Raw genomic sequence first — 20,779 nt, forward strand, 5'->3', positions numbered from 1 at the left:
TGAAGATATTTATAGTATTCAGTTGATACATCTATAAGAGGTTGTTTAGGTAAATTCTGCATAGGATTTTCTACTTCCATTTAATATGAAATTAATATTTAAGTAATTTCAACCTGCCACCATTTAATAACATTTCAAGCCTTGCTTCATTTTTATAAGTTAATTTATTAACCAGTTGTTTATCTTTATCAATTAGCATATCTGTAGCCTTATCTTTACCTATTTCAAGTTTTTTTTTAGCAATCGTTAATCCTTTAATTATATCAAATATAATACCACTTCCAGTAATATGTTTGTAGATTAGAGCATTGTGTCTCAGTTTTTTATCACCCCCTAAAGGGCTTTTTTAGGCAATTTTTTTTTCTTAATCGCCCCTTCCTCCCATGAAATTTTAAACAGGAAAATACTTCATACTTACTCTTTATTTTCAATGGGATCCCCAAGCCTGATGCTTCTTAGGTAAAAGTTCAATGTTCAGTATAATATTAGTAAATTTAATTCTAATGAACATATATCAGTTCTGTTTCTTTCCTTTGTTAATATTTTATTTAATGAACTAAAACCACTTTCAACCATATAAGACATTGGAAAATGAAGTTTAGTTGTTTTTGATTCCCACAACTCAGCTATTCCACCTTTTTCGAATTTACATTTTAATTCAATGAGTTCTTGAATTTCTTCACTAGCAGACCCAGCATCGCATCCAAGTGGATCTAACATCCATGGCTTCACTTCAAAATAAAATAAATAGGAAAATCTATTTTTCATTTTACCTTTTAAAGAAAAGAAATGGTCTGAATAATTCTTAAGACCATTCTTGGTGAGAGATTCATTAATTTCAGTCAACTCTTGCATACCATAAAATTGTTTTCTCATTAAATTGCTTTCAAATGTTTCCAGTTTTTCAGTGAAGGCTTTTAATGATGACCCAGAGAGCTATGCTGGTGGTAGCTAGACTACCGGTAGGGCCACCCTAGCCAGACAGATCAAAGGGCAGGGATCAGATGAAGAGTAACATACTGGTCCTCCAGGTTGGAGGGTGTACGGGAGGCTGGTTCCCTCACCAAGTTAAAAAAATAAAAACTCATAAAGCTCAAAGAGGAAAACCGGACAGACAAAGGGATGCGACTCGGACTGGAAAAAGGAATAACGGACATTTTAAATATTGCAACGTGGAACATAAGAGGAGGATTAGGATATAAAGAAGTCGAATTACTTAAACATTTAAAACAGAAGAAGATTATGATTCTTATACAATGATATACAGTGGAGTAGATCAAAAGAAAGAGCTAGTGGATGGGGTAGCAATGTTAATAGATCAAAATGGAAAACCAAAATACAGAGCTAGACATTTATAAATAATAGAATAATAACAGTAAGATTTAAATTAGACAGAGGTTATTTATGTATAATTGGAATTTATGCTCCAGAAGATGGAAAAGAGGAAGAAACAGATAAATTTTATTTAGAGTTACAAAAAGAACTAGATAAGAATATAAAAAAGGACCATGTAGTTATTTTGGAAGATTATAATGCTCGGGTAGGGAATAAGCCAATAAAAAATATTATGGGATGTTATGGAGTAAATAAAGTAAATGGAAATGGATATAAATTAAGAGATTTTGCAACATTTAATAATTTAAAGATAACAAATACATTTTTTAGAAAACGTGATATACATAAATATACATGGTCTGCAAGAAGTACACAATCAACAATAGACAATGTAATAGTAAATCAAAAATTAACAAAACAATGTCGAGATACTAGGGTGTTTAGAGGATATGATATTAATTCAGATCATTTTTAGTGGCTTCAAAAATAGAGTTATGGGCTAAATGGAAGAAGAGAAAAGCTATTAAACAAGGGAAGGAGTAGTTGGGTTATAAAGTATATCTACTTCAAGAAGAAAGTATACAAAATTTATATGAAAAAAAGGATTAAAGATGAAATAAGTAAAACACTGGAGAGAGAACAAACAGAAGAAGAATGGAATAATATATGAAATATAATTCAAAAGATAGCAAAAGAGACACTAGGACAATTCAGGAAAAACTATAAGAAGAGGGGGTAAAGATATGGAATGAAGAAATAGCTAAAGCAGTACAAGATAAATATCTTAAATATATACAAAACAGGACAGGTGAGAATGAAGAAATATATAAACAAGAACTTAGATAGTATGAATCAGAGCTGTAATACTCAATATGTTCTACGTTGATAATATTAGTAAATTAATAAGAGGAGTAAACCTCAATATAGTACGTGGAACACTTCCGTATGATACCCTCCAGAAATTAAAACGGAAAAAACGAAAAAATCGACAACTTACCGGTACATTAAAGTAAAATATAAATAATTAAATAATCAATTTAACACAATTCAAAATCAATTCAAAACAATTAAAATTCAAATTAACGCAATTAAAAGAATCTAACGAAAATATTCAAAACGATTTTAATTTCTGGAGGGTATCATACGGAAGTGTTCCACGTACTATATTGAGGTTTACTCCTCTTATTAATTTACTAATAAACAAGAACGCAATAAAACTAAAGATATAATAAGGAAGGCTAAAGCAGAGTCATGGGATAGATTTATAAGCACAATAGAACATGATGTTCGTGGAAGACAAAATTTGGCATATAAAATGATGAAACACTTGAATAGCACAGAGAAAAACACTTCAAGAATAAATATAATAAAGGAAGAACAATGGAAAAAAACATTATGAAGAATTGTGGAAAGACCCAACATATCAAACAGAAGAGATACGGTTAGACCCAGTTAGTGACATAGATCCGATAACGAAGGAAGAATTGGAAAAGGCATTGAAAGCTACAAAAAATAGGAAAGCAGTAGGAATGGATGGTATAAATGCAGAACTGATCGACTATGGAGGAAGTTTTTTAAAAGACAGGATACTAAATTTATTTAATAAATGTTGGGAACAATATAAAAAAATACCAGAAGAATGGAAGATGGCAAAAATTATTTCAATATTTAAAAAAGGAAATAGAAATGATACAAAGAATTATAGAGGTTGTTGTTGATATGGAGGTTTGATGGCGCATAAGCTACTTTGGCTATAATGCGCCTATTCATTTATAATAAAAAGAAATGATAAAGTTTCATAAATTCAGAATTGATTAAAAAGTCCAGTTTGCTTTAAGAAGTTGAAAAATTCGGAAATATCTGCGTCATCTCCAATGAGATTCTCTAAAGTTATTGGTCTACGAAGATTAATCAGTGATAGTAGGGTTGAAGTTCTGTCTTGTTCATAGTAAGGGCAGTCAATGAGAATGTGTTTAATACTCAGATTTACATTACAAAGTGGACACTGTGGCGGGTTGTTCCCTGTGAGTAAATAAAGGTGGGTCAGGTAAGTATGTCCTATTCTTACCCTGGAAAGGACTACCTCTTCTCGTCTTGATGTGTGGACACTGGAGCGCCAAATTTTTGGATCATGTTTAAATTGAAATAATTTATTATTAATTTGAGAGTGCCATATTGCTGTCCATTTTGACAGGCATGCAGCCTGAATGATTAATGCATAGTCTGATGGCGGAACAGGAATATCAGTTAAGTCGAAGCTAGTTGGATTTTTTGCAGCTTTATCAGCCAGTTCATTGCCCAAAATGCCAGAATGAGCTGGAATCCAGCAGAAGGTGACCAGTTGATGGCGTTCTTCAATTTTCAGTAATATGCTTTTTATTTCGTCTAGAACAGGGTGTACTTTATTTAAGGAGTTATATAAAGCCAAGATTGAGCTGAGTGAATCAGTGTAAATAACATATTTTAAAGCACAGTCAGAAGAGAGATTCTGTAAAGCTAGTTTGATAGCATATAATTCAGCTGAGAAGATACTGAATTCAGATGGCAAGGATGCTGAAATAACGGTATTTGGAAACACTGCAGCTGCTCCAACGTTTGAATTAGATTTAGAGCCATCTGTATAAATTGGAGAGAAGTCAAAGTATCTTTGAATGTGAGCTTCGTGAAGTTGTTTGATATTTGATGTTTGTAAAATGTTCTTACCCCATTGAGAGAGGTAGGTGTCACAGGTCGGTATAGGTGGTGGAAACCATGGTGGTTGAGGACAAGTTGTTGTCTGTTGTACGGAAAGGATGGAAACATTCCAAATTTGCATCAGTTCAAGAAGGCGAAGACCAGCTGGCTTTACTACGCTTGGTTTATTTCTGAAAAGGTTTTCTAATGGTGGATTGAACAGGTATGACTGAGTCGGATGCATGGCACAGCTTTGTATCTTGACAGCATAGTTCAATAACAGTGTTTTCCTACGTAAAGTTAGTGGCGGTTCATGGGCATCAATGTAGAGACTATGTGCTGGTGATGTTCTGAAAGCACCGAGTGAAAGTCTCAAGGCACTGTGTTGAATTGGATCAAGCCAACGCAATGCACTCAATCTGGCTGAATCATAGATGGGAGCTCCATAATCAAGACGGGATCTTATTAATGCCCGGTATAGCCGAAGCAGAGATGTACGATCTGCGCCCCATGTTTGGGAGGATAAAGCTCTGAGTATATTTAACTTTTTTAGACAGGAAGTACGTACATTTTTAATGTGGTCTATAAAATTTAACTTATTATCAAATGTTAATCCTAGAAATCTGATGCTATTAGTGACCGGGATGGAGACATTATAAATTTGAAGTTCAGGATCCAGATGAAGTTTGCGCTGTCTACAAAAATGGATGGCAACTGTTTTCTGCTGCGAGAGTCGATATCCATTGAGGCTGGCCCACTGTTGGATTTTATTAAGTGATATCTGGAGCTGCCGTTCAATAGACCTCATATTTTGGGAATGGCAGGAGATGGAAAGATCATCTGCATAAAGGTAGGTCTCAACTGTATTTGGAAGCTGATTGGTGATGGAATCTATTCTAAGAGCAAACAAAGTGGCACTCAGTACTGATCCCTGTGGTACTCCTTCTTCCTGTATAAACGTTTTGGAGAGGGCATCTTGGTACTGAACTTGAAACGATCTAGTACGTAGGAAGTTCTGAACAAAAATAGGAAGGTTGCCTCGCAGACCAAGAGAGTAAAGATCACTAAGTATGCCATGCCGCCAGGTAGTGTCAAAAGCCTTCTCGATATCTATTGAAACCATTACAAGATGTTCCCGTTTAACAAAGGCATTTCGAATGGCAAATTCACCTATTTTTACGAAAGCCATATTGGCTATGGCTCATTAGATGTTGTGACTCAATGATCCATACGAGTCTTCTGTGGACAATTTTTTCAAGGATTTTGCTCAGGCAGCTTGATAGAGAGATCGGTCTATAGCTATAGGGGTTAGTTGGATCTTTCCCAGGTTTTAGGAATGCCAAAACAGTAGAGTGGTGCCAAGAAGTTGGAAAAACGTTTTCTAAAAATATACGATTGTAAAAAACCAGAAGCAGGCTTAAAGCTTTGTCATCGAGATGTTGAAGCATGACATAATAAATCCCATCTGGCCCGGCTGCCCCATTGTGGGCTGTTCTAATGGCATGCAGAAGTTCAAAGTATTGCAGAGGTTTGTTATATGGAAGAGTACATGCGGTTTGAAATTTTATGGCATGCTTTTCTCTAGTGTTTTTAATTCGTTGGAATGATGTAGGATATGCTGATGCCGCTGATATTTCAGCAAAAGTATCGCCCAAAGCATCAGCAATGTCTAAGGAACTGGATAGATCTTGCCCTTTCCAGGAGAGGATTGGAGAAGGTATAGTAGGAAACTTACCAGATAACTGTCTAATTTTTTTCCATACAGTTTTCGGATCAGTGTTTCTGTTAAAGGTCGATGCAAAACGGGTCCAGGATTCTTTCTTAGCTTGCTTTTGTACAAATCGTGCTTTTGCTCTTAGCTTCTTATAATTAATGAGATTGGTTGTGGTTGGACATTGCCGAAATAAATTCCAGGCTTTGATTTTTGCTTTCTTTGCTTTTGTGCACTCATCATTCCACCAATAATTATAATGCTTGCGATCAGGGGGGTTTGATAATGGTATTGTGTCCTTGGCCACTTTTAGGAGATGTGATGTGATGTAGTCTGTTACATTATCAATATTTTGGAGCTGGATTTTTTCCTCGTCAAGAGAGATTGATGATCGAAATTTTGCCCAGTTTGCCCGAACAAATTTCCATTTCCTGCGGAGCTTGTTTGATGGAGTCTGTGACATTAAAACATTGCATATGATTGGAAGATGGTCACTGCCCATTGGATCATTTAAAACATACCACTCTATGGTTGGAAAGAGTATTGGAGAACAAATTGAGAGATCTATTGCTGAGGTGTGTCCAGTTGGGAGTTGTATGTGAGTGTGCGTACCAGTATTGAGTAAGGTGAGGTTTTGTGACTCTAGAAAGCTTTCAACGAGTCGACCACGTGTGTCTAGTTTAGGATCGCCCCATAAGGGGTGGTGCCCATTAAAATCCCCTAATATACAGAGAGGTGGAGGTATCTGTATGAACAGATCTTCAAGATCTTTTAAACAATAAGTATGGTTTGGTGGTAGGTATATTGAAACAACTGTTATTGAAATATTCAGAGTTATATGAACAGCAACAGCTTCTATTTCTGTTTGAAGTGGAATATGTTTAGTTGGGATCTTTGAGTTTATCAGGATTGCTACACCACCATGGGCAGCATTTGCTGTGTTACGATTTCTTCGATAAAGACAATAGTTTTTTATTGAAGGAGAAATTTGCGAGGTTAGGTAAGTTTCCTGAAGACAAAGGGCAACTGGAGAATATCGGCTAATTAGATCACGGATATCATCTGTGTTGCAACGAAAGCCTCTGCAGTTCCATTGTAAAATACAAGGCATTATTTGTGTTTTATTGAAGGAGCTGTATCTGACTGTTTTTTGAAGGTTACTGGCTTATGACGCTCTAATTTAGTTTTATCTTTTTTGGAGAAAACTGGTCGACCTGTGTCCATTTCTTCTTCTGCATGGATTTCTAGAGGGGGATCATCCTGTATGGATGTGCCATCTGTGTCCATGGTTGTGTCCTGAAAATTTTTTACTACATTTGCGTTTGAACTATGAGATATGGTATCTATGACTGGAGTAGGTGATGCCGCTGGTATTGTCAGAGGAGTATTATTGGCTTGGTCAGAGAACTTGGATTGTTGCTTAGAAAGAACATTTCTTGCCCAATCAGAAATTGATTTGTTAGTGGGAACTGTTACATCAGTTTGAGTGGAGACTGTCTGATATTTTTTCACAGCATTGGCATAGGTCATATTTTTGGTTATAGTTGGAGCAACTAATTTTCTCGCTTCTGGGTAACTTACTTTGTTCTCAACCTTGTATTTTACTATTTTTTTCTCGGTTTTCCACTTTTCGCATGTCTTGGAATATGCAGGATGGTCACCTTTGCAATTTGGGCAGTTCATTTTTGTAGCTGTACAGTTACTTTGTATGTGATCTGCAGATCCACAATTAGGGCAGACAGGAACTCCTCTGCATACAGTTTGTGAGTGGCCATACTTTTGACATTTGTAACACCTTAAAGGGTTTGGAATGTAAGGCCGGATTCGGCAAAGTAAATAACCTGCTTTTACAGAGGAGGGTAAGTTGGGTGTATTGAAGGTGAGAATAATGTTTCTTGTAGGTGTAAGTACATTATCTTTTTTGATCATTATTCGTCTTGCTTCAATTACGTGTTGTCCCTGCAGCTCTTGGGTTATTTCTTCCTCAGTAACGTTTAATAAGTCCCAACTGGATATCACACCCTTAGATGAATTTAAGGTTGTGTGCGGGGATATTTTAACTGGAATTCCAGCAAAACTTGTAAGCTGTAACAGCTTCTCAGAATGTCTGTGGTTGGTGGTTTCTACTAGTAAGTCTCCTGATTGCAGTCTCTTCACCATCTTGGGAGATCCTGCAATACCCTCCAGATGTTTTTGTATGACAAACGGAGACAATTTATTAATGGGCTGACTAGTAAGAGAGTGGATGATTAAGAACGATGGGCAAGGTTGCTCCATCCGATCAGTCTTTTGTCTCTTTGGATTTTCGTCCTCAATATCCTGATGGTCAGTGTTTGCCATGTTTGCTCCTTTTAGCCCTTGGCAAGTGGTCTTACTTGCCAAGATTTCCGGCCCCGCCATGGGGAGGCAGGAGCAGTGCCGCTAGGAGGCCAAGCGGTTAAAGTGTTAGTTAGTTAGTGGAAATAGAGATATATGGAAAAATAAAGAAAGGTGAGTTTCCTTTCTCTGTTCTAACTTGTGGCTTTTAAGTGTAGAACAATATAGAAATAAAGCTGCTAATAGAAACGTACAAAATTAGAAAAAACTTTAATCGCTTTTGATGAGCACTCTATATATCACAGAGAAATCGCTTGACCTCGAATTCGCTTGGCACCCGGGGCCGAATTATAGAGAGATTAGCATATTAATTACAGTACATAAAATGTAGAGCAAAATAATAAATAATAGAATTAAAATTATCTGTGATGAAATATTAATAGAACAGGCAGAATTCAGAAAAAGGAAGATCATGTGTAGATAATATATTTATATTAAAACAAATAATAGAAAAACAAAAAGAGTTTAATTTAGAAATGCATTTAGCATTTATAGATTATGAAAAAGCATTTGATTGAGTAAACAGACGAAAACTATGGGACATATTGAGTAATAAAGGATACGCAAAGCATCTTACAAAAATAGTAATAGATACAGGTAATAAATTAAAATTAAATAATTAAAATTAAATTAAATAATAATTAAATTAAATATTACAGAAGAAAGTATAATAAATCAAGGAGTTAGACAGGGATGTAGCTTGTCACCAACGCTGTTTAACATATATATCGAGGATATGATACGAAAATAGAAAGAAGAAATCAATACAGGTATATATTTAAATACAAAGAATAGGATTAATACACTGTTATTTGCAGATGATCAAGTAATTATTCAAGATAGTGAAGATAATTTACAAAGAGCAGTATTTAAATTAAACCAAATAACAGAAGAATATAAAGTTAAAATATCAACAATGAAAACTAGAACAATGGCTTTTAAAGAGAAAAATACGGTGAGAACAAAAATAATATTAGAACAAGTAAAACATTTTAATATCTAGGATGTGATTATAACATATGATGTCGAAGAAGATATGAACCAGAAATTGGCAAAATTTCAAAATATATGTGGAACAATAAAAAGAACTCTGGCTAAGAAAACAAGGAAAGAAACACAATTGAAATTTTACAAAGTAATGGCAATACCAACACTTCTTTATGGTTCTAAAACATGGATACCGAAACAAAGAGACATTAATAGAATACAAGTTGCAGAAATGAAATTTTTAAGATATGTTAAAGGATGTACAAAATTAGATAAAATACCAAACATAACATAAATATTAGAAAGCAATTAAAGATTTACTCAATTAATGGAAAAATTATAGAATATAGACAAAGATGGAAAGAACATGTAGAAAGAATGGAAGATAACAGATTCCCTAAATTAGCTCATACATATAGAGCAAAAGGAAAAAGAGACAGAGGAAGACCAAAGAAAAGATGGGCAGACCTCTTCGAGATTGGAACAGGCAGATCGCCTAATCCATGAAGGAAGATAAGATAAGCTTTTAATGTGCGATTGCAGTCTATCACGGCAATTAATTTCTTCAAGTGATACTTCATTAAGTTTTCGAAAAATCCAAGCCATATACAGTGGATTCCGGTTATTTGGGCCACCGGTTAATTGGGGCAGCCATTTATTTGGGGCAAATCTTAAAAAAACAGAAACCAATCGAGAAAATAGCCAGGGTTTCCTTCGCTTAATTGGGACAGCATGCTGTTTAATCGGGGCAGGAGACAGCAGCACTGGACATTGTCTCTGACGGTACCACGTGGTTCGGTCGAAATTCTGGAGGTCACAACCATAAAACAATTAGCAGTCACCTGTTTATTGGGCTTTTCTGTTAGTGAAACAGACAGTAAACTTGATCTTACTGAATCTGCGATAATACCGACAGCTGGAATTCTGTGGGTTATTACGGTGAAATGTGTTTACACTTACATGACATCTTCAATCATATAAAAAAAATTAATTTTCAGATCTTCTCTTCATTCGTATTTTTAAAGCTTTGTAACTCATTACTCGGTTCTCACTTGGTCGTATTGTGTTACTTGCAATTTGTGTGTGCCATATTCTTTGTTATTGATTGTCTTTTTACTGTTTTAAATTTTAACCCCCACCCACAAATGTCAGTGAACAGAAATGTCAACTAGCTCGTATGTACATATTACAGTATGTATTAATTATTCCGATTATCACGTATATATTCTTCCGGTTTTCATGTATCATTCAATTTTTTAATTGGTAAGATAATAAAGGGTACATTTGTGCTTAATATATCTTTGCTTTTATGTTTGTTATTTGTTATTTGGTTTTTAGGAGCATTAGCAACTAAGGCCATATTGTTCCGGGATATGCGGTGGTCATTCCCTGACCTTTCCGCATCCTCCGTATTTGGTGGTGATGGGCTCGAACCCCGGTCTAATCAAGAAGCGTGTGCTACACACTGCTGCTCCTTCCCACCTGGCTATGGAGGTGCATTTGCTTTTATAGCCTGTGGATAATATTCCTCCTATTTTCGCTAATTAGAATCGCTGTTTAATAGAATTAAAATTCAATTCACAAACGTGATCACAATGACCGGCGCTTACCGCACATCGTATAGTGAACGATACTTTACTATGTTGAGTTCGTTGTAACGTGATTTGATTGTACAGTGAACCAATTGTAAAAAAAAAAAAAAAAAAAAAAAAGGTGGTGGGGGGGGGGGGTACATTGTATTTTTAACTATTTATGTGAAACTTCAGATAATTGAGGATTGTCGGAACTGTTTAATCGGGCCAAAATGCACTAGTTCTGATGTGTCCCAAATAACCGGAATGGACTGTAGTATATGTTGTTTTTGTGTTTGCTGATCTCCTTTGCTAAATCTGAGTCTTCTTTGCTTTCTAATAAACTAATTACCATATCAAAACAAATCTTGTTAGACAGTTTCCTTTAGAAAGCCATCTAACTTCTGTATGTAAAAGAAGCCTCACATACTGTTCTTCATTATCAACACAAAATTTTCTGAAAAGGCAATCATATTTGCTATGTGACTTTATTTTATTGATGGTTTTAATAACTATACTGAGAGAATAATAAAGAACTGGACTAATATTTTTAGCAACCAGATGATGTTGGTGCACAATGCAGTGTATTGCAAGAACGTCAGGGCATACTTCCTTTAGGTGGGCTATAAAACCTTTGTCTTCCAACCACAGAGGTAGCACCATCAGTGGCACAGGATAGCAAACTATCCAATGGTACTTGTTTTTCATCAAACCATGTTTTTACAGCAGCAAAAATGGATGCTCCAGTACAGTCAGTTTCTATAGATTTTACAAACATCTCTTCTTGCAATTTACAATCATCACTGAAATAATGAACATATGCCATTAGAAGGGCCTTATTGTTAGTAACTATGGATTCATCAATCTGAATAGAAAATTTTTTCGTTTTTAGTGTGTCAATTAGCTGCTCTTCAATTGGTTTTTGAATTGAATTGTTGCTCAATGGCAATGCTTTTAAAACACGAAGGGTTTTGATACATCACTGTTGAAATTATAGTCTTTAATGCAGGTCGTACAACAGTCTCAGCAACTGTATGAGCACTACTAGTTTTTGCAATGATTTCTACAATTTTATAAGATGCAATCATTTCATTGTCATTTGTTTATGTGCTCTTCTTAAATAAGGAAGTAACCGTGCTACATTGCTCAAAATTCTGTTTTAAATTTTTTAAATACTCAACATGTTTACCAACTTTATCAGGATGTTTAAGTGATCGTAAAGTCTTGATGGTTTCATAGCCTCATTTGAAAAACTATTTATATTGGCAGACACATGGGCTGTCTTGAGTCGAATGGACTTTCAATAAAACCATAAGCTAGATATCCATCCAGATACTGCTGACACTTTTTCTTTTCACTTGACATGATTAATGATGGGTTGAATAACTATGATGAATTAAATAATAAAATATTAACTATTTTTAATTAACTCTCATAGTCCATGTCACTCACATAAGCACTGGATCAAAAATAAACAACTTCTACAAGGGAACAAAAAATCAATACTAATTTTCACTTAGAAAGTAGAAACAATACACAAACATTTCCCCATCCCACCCATGCCTCATATATTGGCCAATGAAACAAAAGAATAAATAAATAAACCACACCCATCACACTGTCGGAAAAGCACAAATACCAAGGATTGCAGAGACATTACCTCTGAAAGCACTTAGGCATTTAATGTCTATGAAAAGTAAAGGTGGTTGAATTAAACCACGCCCACTATCTTCCTTGTATCAAAATTTCTCACTCACTCAGTCACTCCTAATATATACCTATATGTTAAAAATTAGTAGTCTCAGGGAGAAAAGGAAAAACCAATGAGAGAAATTAAATATTAAGGAATAAAATGTCATCGGATAGGGTTGAACTTTGGAGGGCCACATATCATTATAATACCCATGGCATCTTTGCCTCCATTGCAAATCCTTGGATAAGAGGATGAGCTTTATAATACAACTGTCTATTTCTGTTAAGAATCATTTATTTTAATTATATTTACATGAGCTGATTAATCACGTTAACCTTCTTAATCAGCTCATGTAATAGGTAATCATACTTTCTAAGTATATACACTGAGTGATCATGAATTATTACCACATACCTAATACTTCGTAGGTCCACCTTTTGCCCCTCAGTAAATACAGCAGCTATCGATGTGGCATTGATTCAACAAGATGTCGGAAGTGCTCGGGAGGTATGGCCAACCAAGTTGTGTGTAATGCAGTCAGCAATGCAGGTATGGAGGTGATTGGTGCATCCAGATGTCTGATATGCCTTTCCATAGTGTCCCACAAGTGCTCTATGGGATTGACATCAGGGGAATTTGGAGGCTAATCGATATGCTGGAAGTCAACACTGTGTTCCTCAAACCATTCCCGCACACAACAAGTGCCCGATGGCTCGGCACATTGTCATCTTGGAAGACACCATCGCCATTTAGGAAAAAGTGTAAAATAGCAGGGTGTACACAGTCAGCAAGCAGTTGACGATAGCAGAAACCAATGATATGTTGTTCCATGTGCACCAGGTGTCCAAGTTCCTGCCAATGAAACAGGCCCCACACCATACAACCACCTCCACCGGCCTGCACTCTTGATACCCTGCATGATGGATCAAGAGCCCCATGTTGTTGATGCCAAATCCGTGCATGACCATTCACGGTGTGGAGTAAATAACGTGACTCATCTGACCGGCACACCTTCTTCCAGTCTTCTAACATCTTGCATGCTCTTTGCACCAGGCGAGCCTTTTACAGCGTTGAACCTTGGTTAGGAGAGGATGCCGTAGGGGTCGTCTGCTGGTATAGCCCATACGTGCGATGCATGGTCATGCCAGATATTATTCTGTGTTGGTCCACGTTATTTTGGGTAGTCAATTCTTCAATGGTGCCACACCTGTTTGCCTGTACAAGTCATTGGACCTGGCACACACCTCTTACATCAACTTTTCACTGACCTTTGCAGTTTTGCTGTCGGGTCGTTGTTTGACCATTTTGAAGCCAGTCCTGGTACACTTTAACTACAGCAGCTCTCGAACACCACACCAGTTCAGCTGTTTGGAAAATCAAGGCGCCAGCTCGTCGAGCACCCACAATGTCCTTTATCAAAGTCTGATAAATCCTTCCTTTTACCCATCACGTTTGGAATTTTACTACCTACTGAACCACTGACACCTTATCCATGCTACGTAGGTCGACTAACTGAGCACTCTTGTACCTCACGTGGTCAATGGGTCGCAATCAGTTTTCATAGGGGTGGTCATAATTTAGTGATCACTCAGTGTATGTAATACATATGATATCTCTTCTCCATTTAAGTTAATATCGTCCATATTCACTGTTCATTCATCTTCCATATTCATCTGTTAGTGAAATAACTATTTCATTAAATGTTGTTTTATCAAGAGGAAAATATACTGGTGGGTTAGGTTTGTCAATTACAGTAGCAAATGGATAGCTTGTAAGTTTAAAGTTATATATTACATCAGATTGAATGCTATTATCATTAGCTCCTTTTGCAACTGAACAAGGTACTAATATTTTATCTCCTCCAAAAGTAACATTAGGTGTATACTTAAGTTCATTTATTCTACCTTTATATACTCTTTGTTCAAACCCTAGTACAATATATAACTTCCCTTCTGAGATTTCCCTTAAAAAGAATATTCGCTGATGCTATCGAGGCAGTGTTAGGTGGGTCGGAAACCTCTTAGCTTGGGGGAGATTCACAGACTAATAGATTAGTAGTAGCCGCAGGCAGTGGTGAAAGTAATTCTTGCGCTGCTTCTATTGATAAGGAATTAAATTAAGAAAATACACACCTTTAATTTGATAGAAGATTCTTCCATTTTTTAATTTCTTCTTCAATGTCCATGATTTCTTCTTTCAGATTTAACAATTTTTTTTATTACTTAATTTTTTTTTCTTTTTAATAAGTTTTAAAACATCATTATCAAGAACTATCATTATTACTCTTTTCAGTTTTTGATTTTCAATATACAGGTAATCCTTGTATGATATGGTAGTTAGGTACCTATAAAATCTCGCGTAGTGAAAAACTATGTTATACGAGACTAACAACCAGTACAAAAAGAAGGATTACGTTCTAAAAGCTAACAAAAATACACCATTTTTTTTTTTTTTTTTTTTTTAAAACTATCAGAAACTTAATTTTTTATAAAAATAGTTATAACTGAACAAATGTGTTACAAACTGTAATATATCCATGTCAGATAATGTGCTTCATTTAATTTTCTTCTTCTTCATCACTGCTAGATGCTGCAAGTTGGTGGTAATTTCCATTAACCACTGTAGCACTATTATTCTTCAATGAGAGATGCCTTCAGTTGTGTTTATATACTCAATGTAAGTTACTCAATAAAATGTATTTTATATAGGGTTGCATGACTTTTAAAATACCACATATGTTTACATGAGGTATTTCAAAAGCCACGAAGTCTAGAAATATCCAAGTTGGTGATCCTTGAGTGCATTGATAATTTTCCATCACACATCCAGTGAACTGCACCTTGCATAAGAAATTTATCTTTACAGGTAACCTTCTTATAACACGGTAGCTAGGTTCCTGTAAAATCTCACGTAGTGCAAAACCGTGTTATATGGGACAAAGAATCAGTACCAAAAGGGGGGGGGGTTACGCTCCAAAAGCTAACAAAAATACACCATTTTTTATAACTATCGGAAACTGTGATACATATGTCAGATAATGTACATTCATATAATTTTCTTCCTCTTCATCGCTGCTAAGCACAGAAGGTGAAGGTGAAGGTGAAGACATTCTCAACTTTTAAACTTTCTTCTGCAGTATCTTTTGCTCTCTTTAAAAAGTCAGTAATCTGGGTTTGCTTTTGCTTGATAGATCATTGTAAATTCCATGATATGGAGCTAAGCATTTTTGAAGCTCCCTTTTGAACTTAAAGATGCATTGCAGGATCATCTAGACAAGACTGCAGCAATAATTCAGACACAGCATGGGTTTGTTAAGGGAAAGTCTTGTCTGACAAATTTGATTGGTTATTATGATGTGGTCACAAAGGAACTGGATGCAAAAAATAATTTTGATATCATATACTTGGATTTCAGGAAAGCTTTTGACACTGTTGCGCATGGAAGACTACTGTACAAATTGGAGCAGAATGGTATTAAGGGTAAGTTGCTACAATGGATAAAAGGATGGTTAAGTGGGAGAAGACAGAGGGTGGTAATCAATGGGTGCTGCTCTTCGTGGACTAATGTTATTAGTGGAGTCCCAGAGGGTTCGGTGTTGGGTCCACTGTTGTTTTGTATATTTATCAATGATATTGATGAAGGTATATCAGGCTTAATGTCGAAGTTTGCAGATGACACGAAGGTTGGCAGGGTTGTTAATGACAGTAATGGCAGTGTGCTACTGCAACAGGATCTAGATAATTTGGGCAGATGGGCTAAGAAGTGGCAACTGAAGTTTAACCTTGACAAATGCAAAGTACTGCATATGGGTAGAAGTAACCCCAGAGAAACGTACCAACTGTGTGGTACTACACTTAAGGTGGTAGAAAATGAAAAAGACCTGGGAGTAATTGTGCAGTCAGATATGAAGTTTTCTGAGCAATGTAGACAGGCTGCTAGGGCAGGTCATGGGGTTTTGTCAATGATATATAGGAATTTTGCTAGCAGGGAAAAGGAGGTGATTGTCCCTCTGTATAAGGCAATGGTCAGGCCACGCCTTGAGTACTGCGTACAGGTCTGGAGGCCTCATTTTAGGAAGGATGTAGATTTGCTTGAGCGTGTACAGAGAAGAGTTTGAGTTTGATTTGGGTTTTATTGGCGCATTAGCAACTTAGGCTATAATGCGCGTACAGAGAAGAGCAACACGATTGGTGAGGGGAATGAAGGGATCCTCTTACCAAGAGAGGCTTAAGTTCTGCAAATTGCAGTGGCTGGAGACTAGGCACCTGCACGGTGATCTGATTGAGGTCTATAAGGCCTTGAATGGGTTGAGCATGCTGAATTCTGATGGGATCCTCCCACTTGTTCAGAATACAAACCTACGGGGACATAAGTTCAAATTAAGAAAGGATAGATGTAGAATAGATGTGCGGAAATTTGCCTTTAGCCAGCGGGTGGAACAAACTTCCATCTGTCGTTGTGGAAGTTGATAGGTTAAATAAATTTAAGGAGGAACTGGACAGGCAATTGGAGGGTATGGTGTGATTTTTTTTTTTTTTTTTTTGGCTGGTGCTGCATAAGCTCCTACACTTGCTTTCTTGCATCAAGTGCCACTACTACTACTACTACTACTACTTTGTACTCCTTTCAGTTGAAGAATCTGCATTCAAAAAATAAGATTCTAATTGTTCAGCTAAGTTTATGCCTTCCCGTATGCTTTTTAGTATAAATTTTGGAAATTCAGAATTTTCATCCGCGCTATCATCCTCTGAATTGATTTGGTTTGCCTCCGATGCCATTTCAACCAAATCCACTTCGCCAGTCTCTTTTTCTACTAGAAATTCTTGAACGTCTTCAGTAGTCATATTGTCAAAACCTTCCCCTCCTGCTGACTTAGCAAGTTCTACTATCGCACCGATTCCATTTTCTGCCAGTTCAACCATATTTCCTGAATGAACTGACTCTGGCTATATACTTTTTCAACATGCATTTAATGTTGACAGTTTTACTTCTTAGAGTGATAAAGCTATGATTCTAATACAGTCCATGACTGAAAAATGTTTCCATGCCTCCATCACTTCAATAGATAGGGAACCAATTTTCTCCAAAATCCATTGTAACTATTTTCTGATATAATAAGTTTTAAAGGTATAATATAAGATATAATGCCTTGATCTAATGACTGAATTAAAGAAGTTGTATTAGGTGGTAGGAACATTATTTCAACATATGGATGACTTAAATCTGTTGGATCACCTGGCACGTTATCCAATAATAATAAAACTTTGAAATCCAGATTTTTCCACTTTAAATAATTTTCCACAGCTGGCACAAAAAATTTAGAAACCATTCTTTAAATAAATCGGCAGTTATCCAAGCGATTTTATTTGCTTTCCAATATATTGGTAACACCTCTCATTTACACTTTTCATTGCATGAGTATTAGAGGATCTATAAACTAGCACAGGTTGTACCATGCAATCTCCTGATGCATTACTGCACATAAGTAACATTACACAATCTTTTGATGCCTTAAAACCTGGTACCGTTTTTTTTTTTTTTTTTTTTTTTTAATAAACGTTCTGTTAGGTATTTTTTTCTATCAAAGACTGTGCATTGGCATTGAAAACTTGATACCGTGTGTATCCGTGCTCTTCAATAACATTTTGAAATTCCCCTGAACACTTTTTGGCAGCTTCATTATCAGCTGATGCACTTTCCCCTTGAATTCTTATGTTATGTATTCAGAAGCAGTTTTTAAATCACTCAAACCAACTTTTACTGGCAACAAACCCTGGGTTAACAGAAGATTCTCCATTAATTTTTAGTGCCTTTTGTTTAATTAAATTGCCGTCTAATGGGATCCATTTTTTACTGCTATCATCAATTCAAATACTGGGTGCTTTTTCCATTTTCTCAATTATTGGCGCTCAGGGACGGGCTGTCATATTTGTGGAAATGAAAGATCCTGCAGCAACAGCAGTTCTAATTTTCCGTTCAGTTTTCTTTATGATCTGGATTGTTGCCTTCATTTAAATTTAAACTTTTTTGCAATGTATGATACAAATTACCCCTTTTTTAAGACAATCCAAAATTTGTATCTTCGATTCTAGAGAAAAAGTTTTTTTGATCAGTGCTTTTTTTACTTTCCTTAGGCATAATTTAGGGTTGGAATTTAATTCACAACAAAGAAATTATTCCGATATGCTTCTTAAAAACAAAGTGTTCTTCTCAAGAACATACCTAGAAAAATTTATAAATGATCAAATAAAAACCAAAACAACTTTACAAAAACCTTAAAAGTCACAAACTGCACCCTTCAAATTCACAATTTTTTATGGTCTCAAACAAGCACAATAGCACAGAATTTAACACAGGGTTTCCCAATAATGTTTTTTGCATAACAGCTAGAGTTAACAGCGAGAAGTCACAAAAAAGAATGGAAATGTTGAAAAATTACATAATAGCAGCGTTTCCCCTGCACAAAAGCTCAAAAATACCGTGTTATGCGAGGTTTTCCCCAATTTTCTAACCGTGTTAGAGTGAAATCATGTTATATAAGTACTGTATTGTGCAAGGATTTCTGCAATTTATCAATTGTGTTAGAGCTAAACCATGATGTCGTTATTTATTTATTTATTATTTTTTTTAGGAGCATTAGCAACTAAGGCCATATTGCTCCAGGGATATGCGGTGGTCATTCCCTGACCTTTCTGTATTCTCCGTATTTGGTGGTCACGGGCTCGAACCCCGGTCTACTCAAGAAGCGTGTACTATGCACTGCTGCTCCTGCCCACCTGGATACGGATGCGCCAAACCATGTTATAGAAGCACCATGTTATACAGAGGTTGCTTGTATATTCTTTCACCTTCTTTTCTCATTAAATTTACCTGATATTGTAACCGTTTTGCTCAGGGTTTATGCTCCCATCAAAAATCCCTTTATATGACTGGTGAGGTTAGTTAACACCCTTCTGAAATGCAATGCTACATTTTGTAAATAATATAATTTTCACATTGGCAAAAATTAAGTACGGCAGTAGTTTATAATGAGTCACTGTTGTATGAGTATATATTACCTGAAGTATACTATCCTCCTCAACATCCATAGCTTCAAGGTTGGCATCAACCCTGGCTTGGCGTGCTTGAGCCCTTCTTTCTCTTTCTTCCTATTAGAAAAAATTACAGTCTGAAATGTCTGTCAAAAATTGGAAAGGGAGAATGAAAACGAAACGTAAACAACATTAACAAATCAACTTTAACTGAATTTCATAAAAGCATATGTCTGGTTTTCATACAACTTTGAGAATATTTTGACTCTACACAGTACACAAAATAAATTGTTTTGATCTTGCACACTTAAATATTTGCCTGTTTTTTTTAATTCATGACACACAAGCACATAAATCAATTTTTGCAGGTACAAAAATTACCTCTAAAACCAATGGGCACAAAACTTTGGTTGGTGCTCATTGGCTTTAGAGGATGAAAGGTTGATTCTTTTATCTATCCAACTTTTCTGACAATAATCCTCAGTTTTAAACAATGTTACTGTTTACTAACTGTAAAATTTCAAGATTTTCAACTTTTTATAGGAAATGTGCTTCAATATTGAGGCTTTACTTACAGAAAAACAACTTTTAACTATAGTATTAAGCATATAACAAGGAATGTTTAGTTACATAGTCAATGCCCTTCAGGCAAACACATACACACACAGCATCAATAAAAACAATATCAGTTTTTCAGCTATGGCTACAAATTTAGGTTTTCTGACTTTCCACAAAAAAGGGAATTCTGTATGTGGTTACCATTATCTTTTCTGTCCTCTGTAATAAAATGTCACAAATGTAAACTTTAAAAAATAGCAAAAATTGTGGTTATTAATTCAGATTTTCCTGTAATATGCCACTATGAGAGATGAGAAAGATGTGTATGAAAACAGGGGTTAATTTATATGAAAAATATATCATTTAAGCACAATGTACAAAGAAAAAAAATTTAATTCTAATTAAAAGCCAGAATATATAGTAAAGTGCATACATTTAATAGGAGTACAGAGAAGCTTTCGGTATTTTCTGTGCACTCACAAAGACACGAACACAAGGGTGAATTTCTGATACATGGATATAAATGTAGAACTACTAATCTCAGCTATAAAAATAAACTACACTTTAAGCAAAATGATTGTATTAGAATAGACAAACGATGCAAATGCGAGGAAGTTAAAACCAACCTTTAATGGGCTATATGGGGGTTAAATTCATCTGCAAAATGCACTTACCACTTGTCTGTAGAAAATGAGTATGAAAATTTGCTGTGCTACATAGTGCAACTCTGGCTAAAGCTTATTTGGAGTTCAAAGAGCTCCCAAGTACCTACCTTGGAGTTTCAGTTGGCACCCTACTAGTGTCCCACTCACCTGACCACCATCGTCACTACCACAATCGACTT

General features: G+C 35.7%; 1 protein-coding gene across 1 annotated transcript in view; it reads right to left on the reverse strand.

The window, feature by feature from the left end:
* Brr2 (U5 small nuclear ribonucleoprotein l(3)72Ab) overlaps positions 1-20,779 on the reverse strand; it is a 570,943-nt gene that overhangs the window by 419,329 nt on the left and 130,835 nt on the right. The window contains exon 11 of the mRNA XM_090384330.1: positions 19,405-19,494. Within this exon, the coding sequence (XP_090240456.1) occupies positions 19,405-19,494 (90 nt within the window). The remainder of the gene's footprint in view (positions 1-19,404; positions 19,495-20,779) is intronic.

Source organism: Mastigoproctus giganteus, chromosome 11 (assembly GCF_048544385.1).
Source record: "Mastigoproctus giganteus isolate SK-2022 chromosome 11, ASM4854438v1, whole genome shotgun sequence".
In the NCBI taxonomy this organism is placed as follows: domain Eukaryota; kingdom Metazoa; phylum Arthropoda; class Arachnida; order Uropygi; family Thelyphonidae; genus Mastigoproctus; species Mastigoproctus giganteus.